The sequence below is a fragment of the Neophocaena asiaeorientalis genome, unplaced genomic scaffold (genome assembly GCF_003031525.2).
Source record: "Neophocaena asiaeorientalis asiaeorientalis breed wild unplaced genomic scaffold, Neophocaena_asiaeorientalis_V1.1 scaffold132, whole genome shotgun sequence".
In the NCBI taxonomy this organism is placed as follows: Eukaryota; Metazoa; Chordata; class Mammalia; order Artiodactyla; family Phocoenidae; genus Neophocaena; species Neophocaena asiaeorientalis.
In genome coordinates, this window is record NW_020173393.1 from 1820842 (window position 1) to 1839362 (window position 18521).

The 18521-nt window shown below is 48.8% G+C and overlaps 1 protein-coding gene across 1 annotated transcript; it reads right to left on the reverse strand.

Annotated features, from left to right (window-relative positions):
- Positions 1-721: 721 nt before the first annotated feature.
- Positions 722-13076, reverse strand: LOC112400874 (uncharacterized). Its single transcript, XM_024746848.1, has 6 exons — positions 12948-13076; positions 11387-11932; positions 8464-8517; positions 7978-8136; positions 1379-1642; positions 722-917 (listed from the first exon to the last, which is right to left on the reverse strand). Exons 2-6 carry the CDS (start codon positions 11538-11540, stop codon positions 892-894), a joined length of 657 nt encoding a protein of 218 aa, XP_024602616.1. The 5' UTR covers positions 11541-11932; positions 12948-13076; the 3' UTR covers positions 722-891.
- Positions 13077-18521: the final 5445 nt, after the last annotated feature.

Here is an 18521-nt window from a genome sequence, read left to right on the forward strand (position 1 = left end):
TAAATAAATAAACCACTCAGTTCATGGTGTTTTGTTCCAGTAACTCCAGGAAACCAGCTCACATCTCCATACCTCCATTTCATCTTCAAAGGATTCTCAGAAGATTAAATGAAATAATGCCAGAAATACGCTAAGCACAGAGCCTGGCACGTGGCAAACACTCACTAAATGGGGAGATGCTTTTCTTTAACTGAAGTAGCAGTCCCCACCCTACCCCAGGACCTCAGGGAAGGAGGTGCCTTGGGCAAGTAGACAGCTGAGTCTCATGCTCCTTCCTTTCTCCTTCTGAGAGTCCAGGAGAACAACCTGTCTCCAAATTTGACCTGGTCCAAGAAGTGAAGAATGAAAGCTTTCATGTTGAGGTGTCTGTCACCCAGGTTTTTGTGTAGCTTGGGGTGACTATTAGGAGGTAGATGGTGCTGTAATGGGTTTGCTTCCTATACCTGGTAGGGCCCAGTCTGAGGACAGGAAAAAGGGAGGTGACAACTGCTCTGCAGAAGAGTGAGAAGGACCACCATTTCCATGGACCCTAGTGGTGAAGGTCCTTACTTGCGAATAACAGAATCCACTCCAGTTAGTATAATTAGGAAAAGAATTTATTAAATATAAGATTTAAGCCACAGACAGATAAATATTCAACATCACTGTGGGGAAAAGGGGTTTCTTTATTGAAAAGTCCTCTGCCACCACTGACGCTCGGAACTGGGTGCCAGAACTTCCATCGCTGCCCCCTCCAAGGAAAGCAGTGATGGTGGAGAGTGGGATGAAGGTGAGGAAAGACGCAGGGTTCTGCTGAGGAGGGTAGGTCTGAGAAGGAAGCAGAGGAAGAGGCTCAGCTCTTTCAGAAGGCAGAGCCCAGCGCTGTGTGGGGCCTCCTAGGACTTCACCATCTCAGGGGAGCCCAGCTGCCCAGCTCTCTGCAAGAAGAAAGGAACCTGTTGATTGCCATCACTGAAGCCCCTGACCTTGATAGTCTACACCCTGACGGAGCCTTGACCATCGCAGAAATGAGAAAGCACAGTACTCCTGACACTAGGATGACCAACGAGAACAAAACCAGTTTGTCAAGCCTAGGTGGGGCACTCAGGAGCACTGCAGACCCACTGTGCGGGGTGGCTGCCTCAGTGTTCCCATCTGAAAGAGGAGAGGAGATGAGTGGCTTCGATTATCTAGAGGGCGATTCCAGTTGTGACCGTCTGCCAAGCTGGCCCGTGGAGGAAGAGCTCAGTCTGTGGTTTCACAGGACACTGCAGCCACTTCTCTTGGGCAGCAGTGAGGGGGAAAAGACACTGTGCAGGTGTGAATGGCGTGCGGCCCCCTGAGCTCCACCTCTTTCCCCAGACCTTCCCCTCCCATCCTGCCCTGCCCCCTTTCTTACCCCGGGCCCTGTTGCGGCCACCACAGGTGCTGATGCAGTCCTCCTTATCCAGGAAGTTGTTCTGCTTCCTTCTGCACCCACCATAAGCAAAGGTCTCACAGAGCCCAGACTTGGCGTTGTAGAAGTATCTGATGAACAGGGCCCTGCAGGGACCCGTGTAGGGAGGCTCCAGGCAGAAGGCAGGGCGCAGGGCTGCAGGGACTGGGACGGGCTCTGGGTCAGTTATGAGAATGGTGATCACAGCTCCGTCTACAGGGTCGGCAACTGAAACCAACCGTGTCTTGAAATAGAATGATGGGGCTGGGGGTGGGGCATTAGCAGAGCTTGAAATGTGAAACCTCCATTTAATGGTCTGCATTCTGAGGCATTTTCATTACTGTTGTTAGGTGCGAGGACGACATGGTGATGACGTAGAAAACCATACACCCTTCATGAAGTATTTATGGAATGACTGGCATGATGCCTTAGATTAGCTTTAAAAAACTCTGGGGGAAGAAAAAGGGCATACCTAAACAATATTCTCCAAATGTTGATAACTGCTAAAAGTGAACAATGTGTACATCGGGTTTACTATATAATCTTCTGTGCTTTTGAGTATGGTTGAAATTTTCCACTATTAAAAAAAGTGTGAAAGAATCATGCTGTAGGGCCTCCCTGGTGGCGCAGTGGTTGAGAGTCCGCCTGCCGATGCAGGGGACACGGGTTCGTGCCCCGGTCCGGGAAGATCCCACATGCTGCGGAGCGGCTGGGCCCGTGAGCCACGGCCGCTGAGCCTGCGCGTCTGGAGCCTGTGCTCTGCAACAGGAGAGGCCACAGCAGTGAGTGGCCTGCGTACCACACACAAAAAAAAGAATCATGCTGTAATGGAGAAAGGCATAGAAAAACATACAGTGTATTTACTTTGGCTATTTCATGGGGGCGGGAATACTAGAATTTTGAGGGGTGTGACATGGTGATTTATAATAAGAAATATATATTTGGTCTTTGTTCCATCCTGGCACAGAGCTTCTAAAACACTTGGAATTTCTTAAGTGAGGAGAGCAATAAAGGTGTATTCAGTTATGTGAAGAGGGTGACTTTTGGAAAGCCCCTAGGTAACCCAAGGATGGGGACTGGTTGCCAGGGGAAACAAGTGCCTGATCAGATGGTTGAACTTTCACCGACATCCCAAAGTGCCTACCTCCAGGGAGAAGAGAGTGGGTGGAAGTTTATCAGTCACCAACGGTTAATGATTTAATCAGTCATGACTAGGTAATGAAGCCTCCCATAAAATGCAAAAGCATTGAATTTGGCGAGTTTCCTGGTTGGCGAGCAGAAACAGATTTGGGGAGTGTGTACTAATGAGAGACAGCATGGAAGCTCCGTGCCCTTTCCCCTTACCTTGCCTTATGCAGCCTTTCCATATGGTTGTCCTGAGCTATATCCTTTCATGATAAACTGTTAATCTTGTAAGTAAAACGTTTCCCTGAGTCTGTGTCGCTCAAGCAAATTAATTTAACTCCACGACGTTTGCGGGAACCTCTGATATGTAGTTGTTGGTCAGAAGCATGAGTGACAAGATGGACTTGTAATTGGCATCTGAAGATGGAAGGAGACCTGTGGGACACAGTCCTTAACCTGTGGAATCTGACATTATTTCCAGGTTCCTGGCCTTAGAACTGGTATGATGGTAGGAAAGCCAGTCAGTGTTCCCTGAGAATTCTAGAATTGCTTGGTGGTTTGGAAAAACAAACACATAGCAAGAAGAGGAGTCTTAAAACTTTCCTTACACATCTTTATATCCTCTCAAGTTCTTACGAGCATATATTCCTTTTGCAATTACGAAAGAAGAAATATTTAAAATAAAATATACCACAATTTTTATAATGAGTAAATTTATATTGTAGAAGAATATGTATTGACATCAGAAAATGGTTGCAGCCTATTGTGGAGTAAAAGAAGCACTCCATCCAGTGACATATTAGTTTTGTAAAGCTTAAAACTCCTGCCGTGAAGATATGAGTGTCAATCCCTTTTTTAGCAACAGATCCCTTCTTTCAAAGAAAAACTTATTAAAAGAAACCTGGGTGTTGGGATGGAGCCCCATCCTCAGCCCTCTCACTGCCTATCCCCAGCCATTCTCTCACCCCTTCCTACCCCAGTACCCCCAAGTCTCAAGGAACATCTAGTGCAAATCCCTGAACTATATTCTTTAAGGTCTTAGAGGACCCACTCTTTGGCTGTGTGACCTTAGGGAAGACAAGTAACCACTCTGAGCCACAGCATCCTAATCATAGAAATGAGCATAATAATCTCAACCTTAGGGACTTGTTGAGAGGATTACAGATGACGTCCGTCAAGTAACTGGCAATCGATCAATACTCAATAAATATTAGTTATTAGAGTAATTGTTAGATGCACTCATTCAATTTTAATTTAATGTTCCAGGGCAGTGTCCAAGCTAAAAATCACCTCTGGACACAACTGCCCATTAAAGCCCTTCAACCCACCCACACCAATGCACAACAGACGAGTCCCCAGGGACCACCCTGGACATCAACACATTCAGGTTTTCCAACATTGGGACATATGATGCTTCTTTTCTGGAGCCTCAGATTAAGTAAATGGTTTCCTTTTAGAACTGTAGTATATCAAGAACACATTTATTCTATGTAATGTTTTAAAATGTGTATTGGTCAGAAATTGGAAAAATAATTATATATTTTAGACATAAGTTGTCAACATGTAAAATATCTTGATGAACATTTAAGATAGGAACTCAAGTTCTCTGAATCATTCAATGTGTCTATTCAGCCACAGACTTCTCTATGCCTCAATTAACCAAAAAGAAAATCCTGCGAAACACAGGCTAATCACATAAATGTCCAGAGAGCAGAGGGAAAGCTCTCATTTATGAGAAAACCTTGGCATCGATTAGAAAGTTGCTTTCTTAAACATAAGGAATGGCAAGTCTCTATTTAAAAGAAGAGTTTCCTCTTTGAAGCAGAAAATTACATCTGATAGAAGATAATATTTTCACATGAACTTGCAATCAGGAATGAGGCGTATTCAGGTCTCAATGTAAAGCTCTTGGTCTCAGCCGAGCAGGGCCAGGATTAGAGTGAAGCAAACAGGTAGGTCAGGCAAGTGCAGGGTCACATCCTGTCTTTATTTAAAACATTCACTTTGAGTGCACGGTGGATTTTTGCATTAATTTTTGAGTTTTTACACTATTGCAATCAATTATGATTTATCTGCATTATAAGTTTTTTAGCCTCCCTTTAAATTCTGCGCTGGAGGTGAGTGCCCCTCACCTTGCCCTAGTCCCAGCCCTGCCACGGAGGTGGAGCACGTCCTCTCTGGAGGCTGAGGAGGTGAGGAAAGGGAAGGCTGTGCTTCCAGAGGACACGGGGCTGCCCTGTTCCCTCCTCATCTCTGGATGAGCAAGTCAATTCGTTCCTGTACATGAGGACCTCAGAGTAGAAGGATGTATCTGTAACCTTTGGGTTGCAGGATTTGGAAATCTTGATTTACTTTTTTATGTTTTTCTTTATTGTCTAAGTTTTAGATAATGAACACATACTACTGCATTTACGTATCAGGAAACAGCAAAGGAAAGATAATTAATTGTTTAATCAAGGAACAGAATTATCCTCTACAGAGCAGCTCATTCATGTTATTCAAGAGAACTGAGATCAACCCAGGGAACAACATAGGTACACAGTCCATCGTGGCTCACGTGGACCACAGCAGCAGCCTGCCCATGGGCCTCTGTCTCTGCCCTTCGCCCCCTAGAGGCCACTCTCCGCACTGCAGCCCCACGGATCCTGTTACAACTTGAGTCCTAACCCATTGCTCCCGTGACCAATCCCTCAGTGACGCCCCATCTCTCTCAGAGTCAAATTCTGATTCTTATAAAGTCCTACAAAGCTGGCGAGGACCTGCCCCATGGCCTCTCTGCCTCATCCCCTTCCACTCCCCTCCCCTTCACCCACTCAGCTCCAGCTACCCTGGTCCTAACTGTGGCTCAAACACACCAGGCACGTTTTTCTGCAGCCTCTGCTCAACGCCTCTCCAGAAAGAGCACAGCCTCCTGTATCCCCATCACTCTCTACCTTCAAGACACTTGCCATGACCTGGTGTACTATTTCCACCTACTCAATTGTCTGTCTTCCTTCTAGAGGGCACTGGTTCTTGTGCTATGTTTTATTCACAGCTGCGTCCCCATACCAAGAACAGTGGCTTGTAGGGGCTCGATAAATATTTGTCAAATGAATGAATCTCCCATTTCATGCCCATGCCAAGTGCACCGACACTGAGTAGAACGAATACAATTAAATTCTTGTTAGTTAAATGTCTATTTGATGAGGGGGCACTGAAACTGAGCAGGACCCTGTGGGGTTCTGGGCACAAAAACCTTTCTGTGTTGCCCTCCACCTCCGTTTCTTATTTGCAGGAAAAAGGCTTCAGCCTCCTGGACCTTCCAGAATACCAAACAGCAGATTCAAACAGTTGCTAATCAGGGATGTGAGGGAATGCAGAAACAATAGGAGAAGCAAGGAGAAGCAGTCAAGAAACAATAGTGTCCAGGTTCCTCCAGAAGGAATATACTTATCAATATCTTTGAGTTCTTCTGCAGGAACTAAGTCCCCCACCCAGGTGGAGGATGGTAACTTCTGGCTGAGCACAAGATTCCTGGAACACTGCCCTGTTTCCTCACCACCAACCAATCAGAAGGAAGTCACACACCCTGCAGTTCTCATCCCAAATTTTGCCTATTAAAAACTTCTCCCTCCCTGAAAACCATGGGGGAGTTTGGGGTTTTTAAGGCATGAGCCAGGCTAGTCTCCTTGCGTGGCCCTGCAATAAACCTTTCTCTGCTTCAAACTCACACGTTTCGGTTTGTTTGGCCTCACTGTGCGTCGGGCACACAAATGTGCATTCGATAGCAGCGCGCCTGGATAATTAAGAATCTAGCTCTAATGTTCTGTATCCTGAGAGGATAATAAAATAATAGTCAGACGTGGGGGGAAGGGGAAGGGCCTTGAGTTTTTACTAATATTCTAACAGCCTGGGAGAAGCACAGCCTTGACCCCAAGAGCAAGGTCACAGAAGTGTTGCGTTTTTTGCAACAATAATGGAGAAATAATGCCATTATTGACCCCTAAATATTTTTTCTTGAAGGAAGGAGGTAGGTAGACAAATCTTTTCAGACTAAGACATCTTGGTGGAAAAAGGACATTATTGGGCATGAAATGTGAAAAGACTCTATATTCATGTTGGATAATCCCTTGTAAGAACTTGTTTGGTAGTTATCTCTTGTACAGGTGGGGAAATTGCAGAAAAGTGACTGACCTCAGGTCCCAGAGCAGGTGAGTAGTAAGGTCAGGTCAGTATATGATCCTGTTACAACCCATTTGATGAAACACCTGACATCTGCAGGGAACTCTTAAAATATAGATAACTGGTAAGAGTTTCTGGGAGCACTGCCCCCCACTTTTACTCCCCTGTACCTGAGCCTCATCCCAGCCACCAAAGCCCAGGGATGTATGAGTCTGGATTTCTTCCCTGACACCAAATATGTAGTGTCTCTACCAACACCCACTAATTCCCCAACGCCAACTGGGCGGCCCCCAAGTCAACTCACTTTAGACACTAAATCCGCGGAGTTAATGCCGACCCCAGCGGCTGAAGGCTCAACGCCATCAGATAGCCACCACTTCAAATGACAGCTACATGTCCCTGGGTCACACATACTTCTGACCAATTGGCTATAAATCTGGGGGCTCTGGGACCCCACTTTCAACTTTCAATAACGTACTAGAACGAGTCACAGAACTCAGGAAAGTCCTTTACTGACTTTCTGGTTATTATTGATAGAAAGGATAAAAGGATAAAACTCAGGGACAGTTGAATGGAGGAGATACATAGGGCAAAGGGGGGTTGAGGGGTTGAGGGGTGCAGAACCTCCATGCCCTCTCAGGACAGTCCCCCCTCACATCACCTCGAATGTTCACCACCCTGGAAGCTCTCCGATTCCCAAAGTTTAGGGTTTTTTTTCATTGAGGTTTCAATAGGTAAGTAATTTGATTGAATCATTGGCCACTGGTAGATGAACTCTCCCTCAGTACCCTCCCCTTTCCCCAGAGGTGCTGGGGGTTGAGGGTTCTAACTCTCTAATCACCAAATGGGATTCTTCTGGAGTCCAGCCCCATTCTGAAGCTATCTGAGGTCACTTTCATTACCATACAAAAGACAGTAAATTCCAAGGGTTTCAGGAGGCCTGGTCTTGGAACCAGGAGAAAGATCAAATATTGACCTTTTTATTACACTACAGTGAGGTTCAGGGACACAGCAGAGACCAGGAATAGAGAGTCTCAGAGATGGGGTCCCCGGTCTTGTAGAGTTAGGCAGGATGATTTGTTTTAAAAGCTGAAAGTGTAATGATGTCTTTTTTAGAGTCATGAAATGTCCCTGGAGTTTAAGCTGCCCAACTTCCCAGGAGAAATCCAGAGAAGACTGGCGGCACCAAGCCCACCCCTGCTCCCCAGCCCCTTCCACGGACTCCCCTCACTCCCCCCTCCCCCCAGCCTGTAGAGGAGAGGTGGGTCAGGACTTACCTTGGGCCTGGTTGCTGGGTTCACCCTCCGGGGTGCAGGCCACCAGGGTGCCTAGGAGGACAAGAAGGGCGATGGAGAGGCAGAGCCGGCTCATGTTCGTGGCCTTGCAGGAGGGCTTCTGAGGAAAGCTGGGGGCTGACAGAGCTTTTCCCACCCCAGCTGAGGGGTGGGACAGGCAATGAGGAGGGGAGTGAGGAAGGGGTGGAGCTGGGCTGGGTCCTGTTTATTGTGTAATCTCCCCACCTCCCCTGGTCCTGCTTCTGCCTGCTGGGGCCAAATGCCCAGTAAGAGCGCTTCTCAGACTTGACTCTGCCTGTGGGTCTTGTGGAAGTAAATACACATTCTGATTCCCCAGGTCTGGGTGACGCCTGAGAAGCTGCATTCCTAACAGGCTCACCGTCACAGGTGTGTCCCCAGCCCCAGTTTCCCCTCCTATAAGATGGTCCACAGGACCACAATTTGATAGCAAGCCTGGAGGAGACTCACCGGGGTGGAGGAGAAGGGTAGCAGGCGCAGAGAAAAGCTGCCTTTCCCACGCACCTTGGGAAGTAGAGCAGAGAAGCCAAGGTCGGGAAGAGCTGAATCTCAGGAAGCCCCGCATTCTCTCCCACTAACCTGCACCTCTTCCTAATTCTCTGCCTTCACCTTAATTCGTTGCAATGATCGCACACTGGTGGCCGGTGACAAGTACAAGTCACTGGACTTCTTTTGCAGAAACAAACGTGAGTCTCTCCCCATCCGCTGAGGATGAAGCGATAGATTAGATTTCCACGTGCTGGCACAACACCACGCCGTGTTCACAAGTCTGTAGGCTCGGAACGACCATGTTGCCTCGGCCCAGTTACTACCGAGACCCTAGGGTCTGGCTGTGAGTGAATCGCCAGGACCCTCAAACCAGTGGCAAACACCCTTGGGAGAGGAAAACCTCGATTCCTATCTTATGCTGGAGAAAAACTTACCTGGGTTGTCGGACCCCATGGCATTATAACTGCATGTTTCACCATGAGGGGGGAACGGATTACGTGCTCCCCCTCAAAATATACCACATGGCTTGTTGGTTATTTTGAGCTGAAGACATGCAAGGCCCAAAAGACTCAGGAAGAGACGATTACTATTCCCTTAACTGCCTAAAGGATTTAGATAGAGGGCCTGTATCAGGAAGAGAGCTAATCCCAGATAACTTTTAATATCAGTAACACTTATCTACCTGCCCAGCATGGCAAACATTTGTTAAGCAGATATCTGCTTTTCTCATCTTCCTGGAATTTATCTTCCTCCCCTTGGAGCCCCAATCCTCACTTCCTTCTCCTTCACTCAGGATGGCATATAAGCCTCAGCTGCCTGTCTTTGGGTCCCGTGTCTTTGGGGATGCTCTACCTATGAAATTTGGTTTTCTCCTGTTCACCTGTCTTATGTCTAGTTTGTCTTACCAAACCAGCCAAGGAACCTAGACGGGAAACAGGGAAAGGTTTCCCCCCCGACAACAGTAGGAGGACCTGGGTTTGGCAAATTACTTAGTGTTCCTGGGCCTTGGTGCCCTCATCTGTAAAACGGGATTGTTTATAAAATCAACCCCATTTCTTTGGGATGCTGTGAACGCATTTGAGACTAATGAATAGAGAATGCTCAGCTCTGTGCCCCTGGGCGGTAAATACTCAAAGATTCAGGGCTCCTCTTGTGATCATCAACATGACACCCAACTCCCAGTAGGAACGTCTGGATCTGATCTCAGGCCTGTGTTGAAATAAATATCTAGACCCAAGATGAACCACTCCGGCCTGGGGTGCCATGTCAGCAAACCAAAACCTAACTCTGGGTCCTTGTAAATGCTCTGCAGTTCTCTGGACCCTCGGGGATGGAGACTTCCCACTTCATGAAGTGTGAAATAAAGTCAGTATCACCTAAATTGTCTTCTGTAATCATTTTAAACAAGGGAAATACCTGCTTTCCCTCTGGGGTCTGGGGCTTCCGTAACTGAGGTCAGTTGTGCAGGCAGTATAGGCCCATGTGACTGACCACAGTAAAAACCTGACTCCCAGGCAGGAGCGAGCTTTCCTGGTTGGCAACTGCTCGGACGCATTGCGCTGAGGGAAGCAAGCAGATTCTTTGTGACTGGACAGGGAAGAGACATGTGGAAGCTTGTGCCTGTGCCCTTCCAGCTTCACCCCGTGCATTTTTCCCCTTTGTTGATTTGACTCTGCGTCAATTTCCTGTAAACCTAAGTAATACACCTTAGTGTCCTGTGAGCCTTTTTATGAATTAAACCTGAGTGTGGTCTTGGGGATTCCAAACACAGGTAGTTTCCATTGTTATCTCCAAATAGAAACTATATCCACAGAAGTTAAATAACTCGTCTGAGATCACACAGATAGCAAAAGGCAAAGCTGGAAATTAAATCTCTCCTGTAGACACGCTTTTAACAAGTGAAGATAATCTAACATAATTGATGTCTCAAATAGGAAACTCAACAACTGGAACAGAAAATTTATTTCAAGACGTAATAGAAGAAAACTTCCTTTAAAAAATCTGTAATTAAAAAAAAATCTGTAGATTGAATAAACATTCCATGTTCTGGTAAAAAAAAAGAAACCATGATGCAGAATGATACCAAAGTATCCTTGTTCAGTTACTGAAACTCAAGGATAAGCAAGGAGGTTTTAGGCATTCCGGTACAAAGACGTAACCTCGAAGGGAGAAAAATATTTAGGCCATTTCATAGCAACCTCAGAAGACAGGCAGAATTCAGTGGACACATCCACAATTATTCTAGGAAAAGAAAGCCAGCCTTCTGGCTTTTCCTGAAACTTACCAGAGATGCTCCCATTTTGCACCTGCTGCCCCCTCTGGCTGTAACACTCTCCCCTGATGGCCTCATGTCTCCCCCTGGCATTTGCACAACTCTCTGTTCACAAGCTGCCCTCTTGGTGGTGCCCTCACTCGTGGTCCCAGGTAGAAACTGCAACACCATTCCCTGCCCCCTTCCTCCACCCTAGTACTCCTTATGCCCTTTCTGTTTTCTTTTTTCTCCAGGACCCTGATCTCCCTCTAACATCCACAGAATATACTTGCTTATTTATTTTGTTTATTGTCCAGTAGTGCATAAACTGCCTAGAGAGAACTTTCTGTCTGATTTGTGCTCACAGAGCACCTTAACACCTAGAGCAGTGCATGGCAAGTGATAGAGACTCTGAATAGTCGTTGAGCGGATGAAAGTAAATCAATGGGCAGATACACAAACAGCAGTGTGTTAGCTCAGGTTCTCCTTTTCAACCTCCTGCAGGTGTCATCACATCTGGGTATCAGTGTGCTTCCCCCCACCCCCAGCAACCTCAGAAGACAGGTGTGACACAGGACACCTTCCCACAAACATTGTGGCAGCATCTCAACTGGCCAGACACATGCTGTTTACCTGGCAGTGGTTCAGGCAGAGGCTGAGCTGGGGACAGGCGATGTCCAGCTTGGAGCAAGAACCCTGCTTTTCTGGGTAGAAAAAGGAGTAAGGGGCGCGGGCAGAGGGGAAGCAGGGAGATGAACGCTTCAGAGGATGACCTCCCACCACCCATCACCTGGTTTCACAAACAGAAGAGCTGCCTACTTGAGTAGGCAGGGGAGCAAGAAGATTGCCTGCAAATCTCTCCCCTCTGCTCTCTCCACGAACAATTTTGAGATTATTGGACCCCAGTTTGAGTCCCAGCTCTGCCTTTTCCTAACTTTGTGACCTGGGGCCAGAAATGTCCCAGAGCCCCATGTCTTCAGGTGCCACATGAGATCCACGCTGCCCATGTCGTGGGGCCGCTGTGGAAGCAGTGGAGGCAACAGACATATATTCCTTCTCCCTGCACAGTCAAAGTCCTTTGTTGTAATAATTACAGCAGTTAATACTTACTTAGCCTCTTCTATGTGCCAGGCATATAGCATTTGATGTACATTAACTCATCTAATTCTCACAGTAATCCTAAAAGAAAAGGAGAGGAATTGTTAATATTTCCTTATGTAACAGATGAGGAAACCAAGGCATTAAGAGAGTAAGTAATTTGCCTAAAGTCACACAAGGTAGAGACAGGATTTGAACCCAGGAATCCAGCTTCAGCATCTGTGCACCATGCACTCTGCTGCTTTGTAAGTGGTAAAGTGCAGTGCTGGTATGATGGCTTACACACCCACAATCCCTTCACTCACTCCTATAAATTCACTCCCAGTGAGAGCCATGTAGCACAAAGCCCCCCCACCCCAATCACTCATCCACACACAGACACGCATTCTTCCACTAACACACACACACACACACACACCCTGTGCTCCACTTCCAGGGTCAAGGAGAAGGGAGCTGGCTCAATGCCCAGAAGCCCCAGGAGCAAGCCCAGCCAAGTGTCAAACGGGCACACAGCTGGGTGATGAGCTGCAGAGGACAGGAGGGGCTGTCTTCCTCGCACAAAGTCACCCTTTCCCTTGAGAAGGGCAGGAGCTCTCAATACCGAGCTGCCCCCGGACAGAAGGGCTTCAGGAGCGGGGTACCCACAAAACAAGCCACTGTGTGTGGAGGGTCTACTCTCTCCTGAGACATTTCACATGTATGATTTCATTTAGCCTCATGTCGACCCTACCACATCTGGGATTCTCATCCCATTTAGCCAATGAGAAAGCAGAGGCTCAGAGAGGTAAAATGACTTGTTCAGGACCCACAGCAAGCAGACGGCACAACTAGGATTCTAGCTCAGGAGGCCCTCTGGTCCTGCCCCTCTTCCTGCCTCAGTCTGTCCATCTGAGACCAGGGAACAGCAGAGACTCCCCCTAACAGCAGAGGCTCCTCTTTTCTGCCCCCTCCTCTCTCATGTGTCTGTCTTACTCTCCCAATGTCCTCCTCCCTCTGGTCCAGGTTAGAGGCCCCCAGACCCAGGAGCCCCCGATGGGCCTGTCCTCCCTCCACCGCCCACCTGCCTGCTCAAGTGACTGAGTCTCTAGTTTCAAACCTTTCAGGCCCCTGGGGGCATCTTCAGAGAAATCACAAGGCGGGAACATCACGGGGGCTGTATTTGGATAAAGAACAGTGATCATAATACCTTGGGACCCCCAGTTCTATGCCAGCTTCTAGTTCTCAGTTTTTCCCTCTGAAAAATGAGAAGCTTGAATTCCATGCTGTCTAAGGCCCCTTCCTGCTCCGATGGGAGCTCCCATGGCCTGCTGGGCAGTCTTGAGCTCTAGCAGGTACTTTTCATGACACCCAAGCTTCACATACTTTCTCTCACTCAATCCTTAGAGTGGAAGAGAGTGTTTTAAAGATGAAGAAGTGGAAGGGGTGCTCAGGGAGGGGTCCTGATTTCTTCAACCACTCAGGCAAAAGCTGCACCTCCTGGCTTGGACTCCTATGCAGCCAGGGATGGCGGCGTGACTTTGGGCAACAACGTTTCTCTGTCAGATGTTCACTCCACATCTTTAAGATGCTCTCTTAAATCTGTAAAGTCTATTTCCATCTGGACAGAGGACTCCAGGGAGTCTTGCCAGGCCAGGCACCCCAAGTCTTACCCCCAGGGCTGGGGGAGACCCCAGGGGAAGAACCCTGATAAGGATGCGCTCCCCAGGCTTTGGGATCCAGCTCTCTCACTAGGGCGGCCCTGCAGCTCCAGCTGGCTGGGGAGGTCCCCTGACCTCCGAGAACAATGTCCCCGCAGTGTGTCCTGGAAGTGGGTCCTTCTCTAGAGCATTGAATCCAGCCTGGAGTGGGGATGCCTCTCTTTACCGCTGCTGAACTTCAGCGATGCCTTTGTCTCGGGGCTGTGGGAGGGAGAACCCTGGCTGGACCTGGTTCCATCCGCCTTGACCTGGCCAGGGACTCCTGGGTCGGGAGCACCCCTGCTACTGAACCGGGAGCTGCAGTCACTCCAGCCCCCGCCCCGCGTGGGTCCCCCGGGGTTACCACTGGGCATCTGGCAGACGGTGGCGCAGCCGGCTCAGCAGCACTTGAGATTGTCCGCGCCTTCCCCATCCGAGAGGCACTCCTGCGTGCAGTTCAGTTCCACCTCTAGCGCGGGGCACATGCCTGATTTCTCTGCTCCTGTGCCTGGGAGGCGGACGCGCAGTGGGGGACTCAGTCCCGCTCTCAGAGGATGCCCGCCTCCTGTCTGACGGCCCCAAATCTCAATCTCCCGGGAGGAATTGAGAAATCTCAGTCTCTGGCCCTGGCACCCCCTACGGCCTTCAGAGAGCCCCACCTCTAGGCAGGGGTCCCCAACACTTGGGAGGGCTGGAGTGAACTAACCCTTGGCTTCAGAGCCCTCAGTCCCTAGGGGACCCCCGCACGGATACCCACACCGCACAGCTGAGCTTTGGAGCTTGGGCAGAGTTCCTCTCCTACCACTGTGTCTCCAGCCTCAGCACAGAGTCTCTCCCCAAATTTCAGCTTTCAGTGGTCTCCCCACCTCCAGCACATTGGACCTCACACCCGACAGTCCAAGGGTCACCCCCTTTAGGCACCAGGGATACTCGCATTTTAGTCTTCATTGGTCTCCCCATTTCCAGGCCAGGAATCTTCATTTCTCTGTCCCCAGAGAGGCTAAGCCTCTGCCAGCTCCCTCCTGGCGCTCCTGGTTCGGCCCCTTCTTGGAACAGGCCTCTCCCCGCCCCACTCACTTGGGGCCAGAGGAGGGGGAGGGGCAGCGGCAGGCCAAGGAGGAGGGTGCCAACTAGGTGACCGAGGTAGTGGCAGGCAGGCATGGTGCAGGAGTGAGGCACCTCCGGATGGGGAGGTTTAACCGTGTGCCTGGAGGCGTGAGGTGTTGGCGGGGCCCAGCTGGCTTGGGTAGAGGACTCAACAGGCACCTGGGGCAGGCTGCCACCTCCTGTCATTTCACAATCCCCCAGGATCAGGTGTCACTCTGGCCCCAGTGGGAACCAGGAACCGGGTGCAGCTCGACCAGCTGCAGCTGGACCCTTGTCCGCTCCTGCTTCCCCACCTCCCTCCTGGGGCCCGTGGGCAGGGCAGCAGGAGGCCAAGGGCTAGACTCAGGGGTTCCCATTCTGAGACTCAGGGGTCTCCTGGTAATGCCCGCTGTCGGTAAAGGAGGGGGAAAGGGCAGGACCCACAGGGAGGAGCCTGCGGATGAAGTGGGTGGATTTGGGGTCAGCAGATCAGAGTGAAAATTGCTCTTTAGAGATTCATGGTGGAGCTGTTGTGTAGGGATACACAGCACATAGTAGGAGCTACAGGAAAATTTATTCATGAATGAACCGACTGGACACAAGAAACTGAGGCCCAGGAAGGTGAAACACCTATTAACATCTAGAGCCATTTCATGTGTGTTTCTCCCTCCCTCTGTTTTCCACACCAACACTCTCTCAGGGCTCCCTGTGTGCAGCTCTGTGTCCAATGTCTCACGGAGTCATGGATCTTCCCAGACGCCTGTGAACAGACAGATATTGTTGCCATCAGCTGTGCCTGACAGATGGACTGGATGTGCAGAGGGGGTGCCCTCCCACCCAAGGTCCCATGAAAAGCTGTAGAGACAAGGTTTGATCCCAAGTCTCCATCCCTCCAAGCCCTTATTTTTTCCATTCCGTCATAAATGTACGTTCTTCGTGACACATCTAGGGCACACAGCTGGTGTAGAGAAAGTAATTAAAGGCGCCTTCGGCACTGGCTTTGGGTGACGGGGTCTGGGTTTGACTCCCAGCCGCCTCCAGCACCTCCCAGCTGAGGGACCTTGAGTGAATCACTTCCCTGTTCTGAGCTGCCGCGTTGTCACCTCCAAAGATGCTGATAATATAAACATCCCATGAGAACACAAATGGCGTGCTCCTGAATGGAACAGCTGTGCCCTCCTTCAGGGCTAGATACGCACTGACTGACACTGGAACCCCAGCTCTGGCGCATAACAGGTCGTAGCTCAATGGCCGTGAGTACTTCAAAACTGGTGTCTCCTGTTAGTAAGGAGACACACCAAGCTTTAACGTGCAGGCTGGTAAAGGCCAAGACACAGTTACCCAGCAAGAAGTGCCTTCAAACATCCTTCCTGATCCAAAATCTGAGGTCCTTAAGCCCCAGGAGGTCTTTGCTGCTGGAGGGCAGAAGGGGGCGGGGGCAGTGACCATTGGGCTGACAGGTGAGTCGGAGCTGGTGACAGAAGCACATCCAGCCACTGTCCCCACAGATGGGGACGGAGTTCAGCCTGGGGACGGAGACGGGTGCTGGTTGGGAGGGGCCAGGGCTGTTTACTCTGAGCACAGGGAACAGTCCACAGCCATGACGCAGGAGCCAGGTAGGGGCACAGCCCAGGGCGGCTCCTGGAACTCAGTCTAGGGCAGCAGAAGACACTTTGATGAGCAAATGGTCTTAGCCTGTGGACCCAGCTGCCTACCGGAACTTCAGCCTCAGGCACTGCTCTCCACAGCCTTCTCCTGGCACCTAGCCAGCTCCCCAGGCCAGGAATCTGCATGGCCTCACCACTCCCCAGCACTCTTGGGCCCCCCTGCAGGCTGACTCTACCTTACAGGAATGTGGATTAGTGTGAGTCAGAAGGATAGGGTAGGGCTGAAGGTTGGAGAAGAAAGTTTATTAGGTCAGTGGCCAGAGGCAAGCAAAAGCCTGTTAGCTTTGTGTGATGCTAAGCTCTGTGCTAGGTACATTCACATATTTTTACTTCTGCATAAAAAATAAAAAGAACGGAGCCCTTAAAACCAAATACATTCAGATCCGGGTCAGGGGTTGGCTACTTCCTATCTATGGGACCTGGAGCAACACCTCACTTTCCAGACCTACATCTTCTTCCTTAAAAGTGGTACCCTGATAACTGTTTTGTAAGCTTATTTTAAGGATTAAAGGGAAGAGCATAAACCAGAGGTTGGAAATCAGGCTAAAATATTGTAATGTTAGCCCACATAGTACATTTTAAAATTTTAAAATACTTGCCAAGATTTAAGATTGGGGGATTTCACATAAATGTAAATTTCTAGCGTCTGTTGGAGAAAGTAAACAATTTGGTAACACAGTCATGCAAACTCCCATGGCAAAGTTCAACTAGAGAAGTGGGTCTCATATCTCAGCCAGCATCAAATCACTTAGAGGGCTTGCTAAAACACAGATTTCGAGAATCCCACCCCCAGAGCTTTTATTCAGTGGGACTGGGGCGCAATGTGAGAATCTGCATTTAGAGCTTTCCAGGGATGCTAATGGTGCCGCTCAAGGGACCACACTTTGAAAACCATGAACTACGCTAAGTAGAGCTGCTCTCTTGTTATAAAGAGGAGCGATCTCTCCAGTTTCCATAATCCCCACCATAACCTATTGTCTCCCCTGTCCCCACGCCCACTCCAAGTACTTCCATCCTCATTGCTTATCTGACTTGGAAGGTGTTTAAAATTGTGACCTTTGGCGTGGGCTCACAGTAAGTGTTCAATAAAAGGTAACTTGTTATTATTTAACAATCTTAGGCATTAGGTGTTATTTTTCCCATTTTTACAGATGAAGAAACTGAAGTACATCTAGGCAAAGTGACTCACTGGAGGAAACAAGGCAGAAAAGCAGACTGAAGACCTTGCCAAAGCAAGTCACGTGGTCCCAGTTATTTAAATGCTACACACACACACATCTATCTGAGATTAGCATAGGTGATGCATCAAAAATTTTGAACATGATTTCCTAAGTGTAAAATCATGTTTATCATGAAGAAAAGGAGGAAAGGAGATAGAAAGGAAAGAAGGAAAGTTTTGTAATGGGAGGTGTTATGAGTCAGCTCTAGACATGCCCCCTCTAAGGTGATCGTAATCAAGGGAACATTGAAGATCTGAGAAAGTCTCAGGAAAAACACAGTGTCTTTTACCATACAATAGGGCTTTGTTCACTTGGAATTTTGACCCATTCAAACTCCCTTCTCTCCATGGAAACCTCTCTCTCTCTCTCCGAGTGTAAGGGCTATTCAGCTGCTTTGTAGCCTAGCATCCATTTGTCCTTTTACTGATAACAGTAGCCTGATTTTTGATTTGGGGGATGACTCTTTCTCCACCCAGAACAAGGGGGGTTGAAGGGCTCATCAATCAGAGTTCCTGACTTACTCCCAGACCAGGAGTGGCCAATCAGATGCTCTCCTTGGAATTTTAATCTGGAGCAGTGAATGACGAAACCTGAAAATGCATGGAGCTCATTCAGAGGTGGCCTGAGAAGACCTTGGTTCTGCCTTGTTTACCATTCTTTCCAAGCTGGGTTCTTTTCAGCACTCCCTTCAGTTCCGAGAGATAAACTAAATCAGCGCTATTGGTTACAAGCAAAAGACTCCAACAAGTTCTCACTTAACGGTACAAGCAGGAAGGGTGAATGGATGCCCACTGCATCCCCACACCATTCTAACCAGTTCCTTCTCTGCTTCCAATATAGCCAGACTCAGTTTCTGTTGCTCACAGCCAGGGAGATTTGATGCCTTTACCAGGGTCACCATCAAGTTCCTCATTTCCGAATCCAGTGACCTTTTCCCAGCCCTCATCCTCCTCTAACTCACAGGTTGGGTCCTATGGCATAAATGCAAAGTCTTCACAGAAAAAAATTTTCTACATCCTCT

What these genes read in the sequence shown, in the direction of transcription:
- LOC112400874 (XM_024746848.1), bottom strand. Translation starts at nt 11,540, where the DNA reads ATGGGTGGTGGGAGGTCATCCTCTGAAGCGTTCATCTCCCTGCTTCCC. An exon ending in TCTGCCTGAACCACTGCCAG is followed by an intron (nt 8,518 to 11,386) that starts GTAAACAGCATG and finishes CTACTTCCCAAG; the next exon opens with GTGCGTGGGAAAGGCAGCTT. An exon ending in TGGCCGCAACAGGGCCCGGG is followed by an intron (nt 918 to 1,378) that starts GTAAGAAAGGGG and finishes TTCTTCTTGCAG; the next exon opens with AGAGCTGGGCAGCTGGGCTC.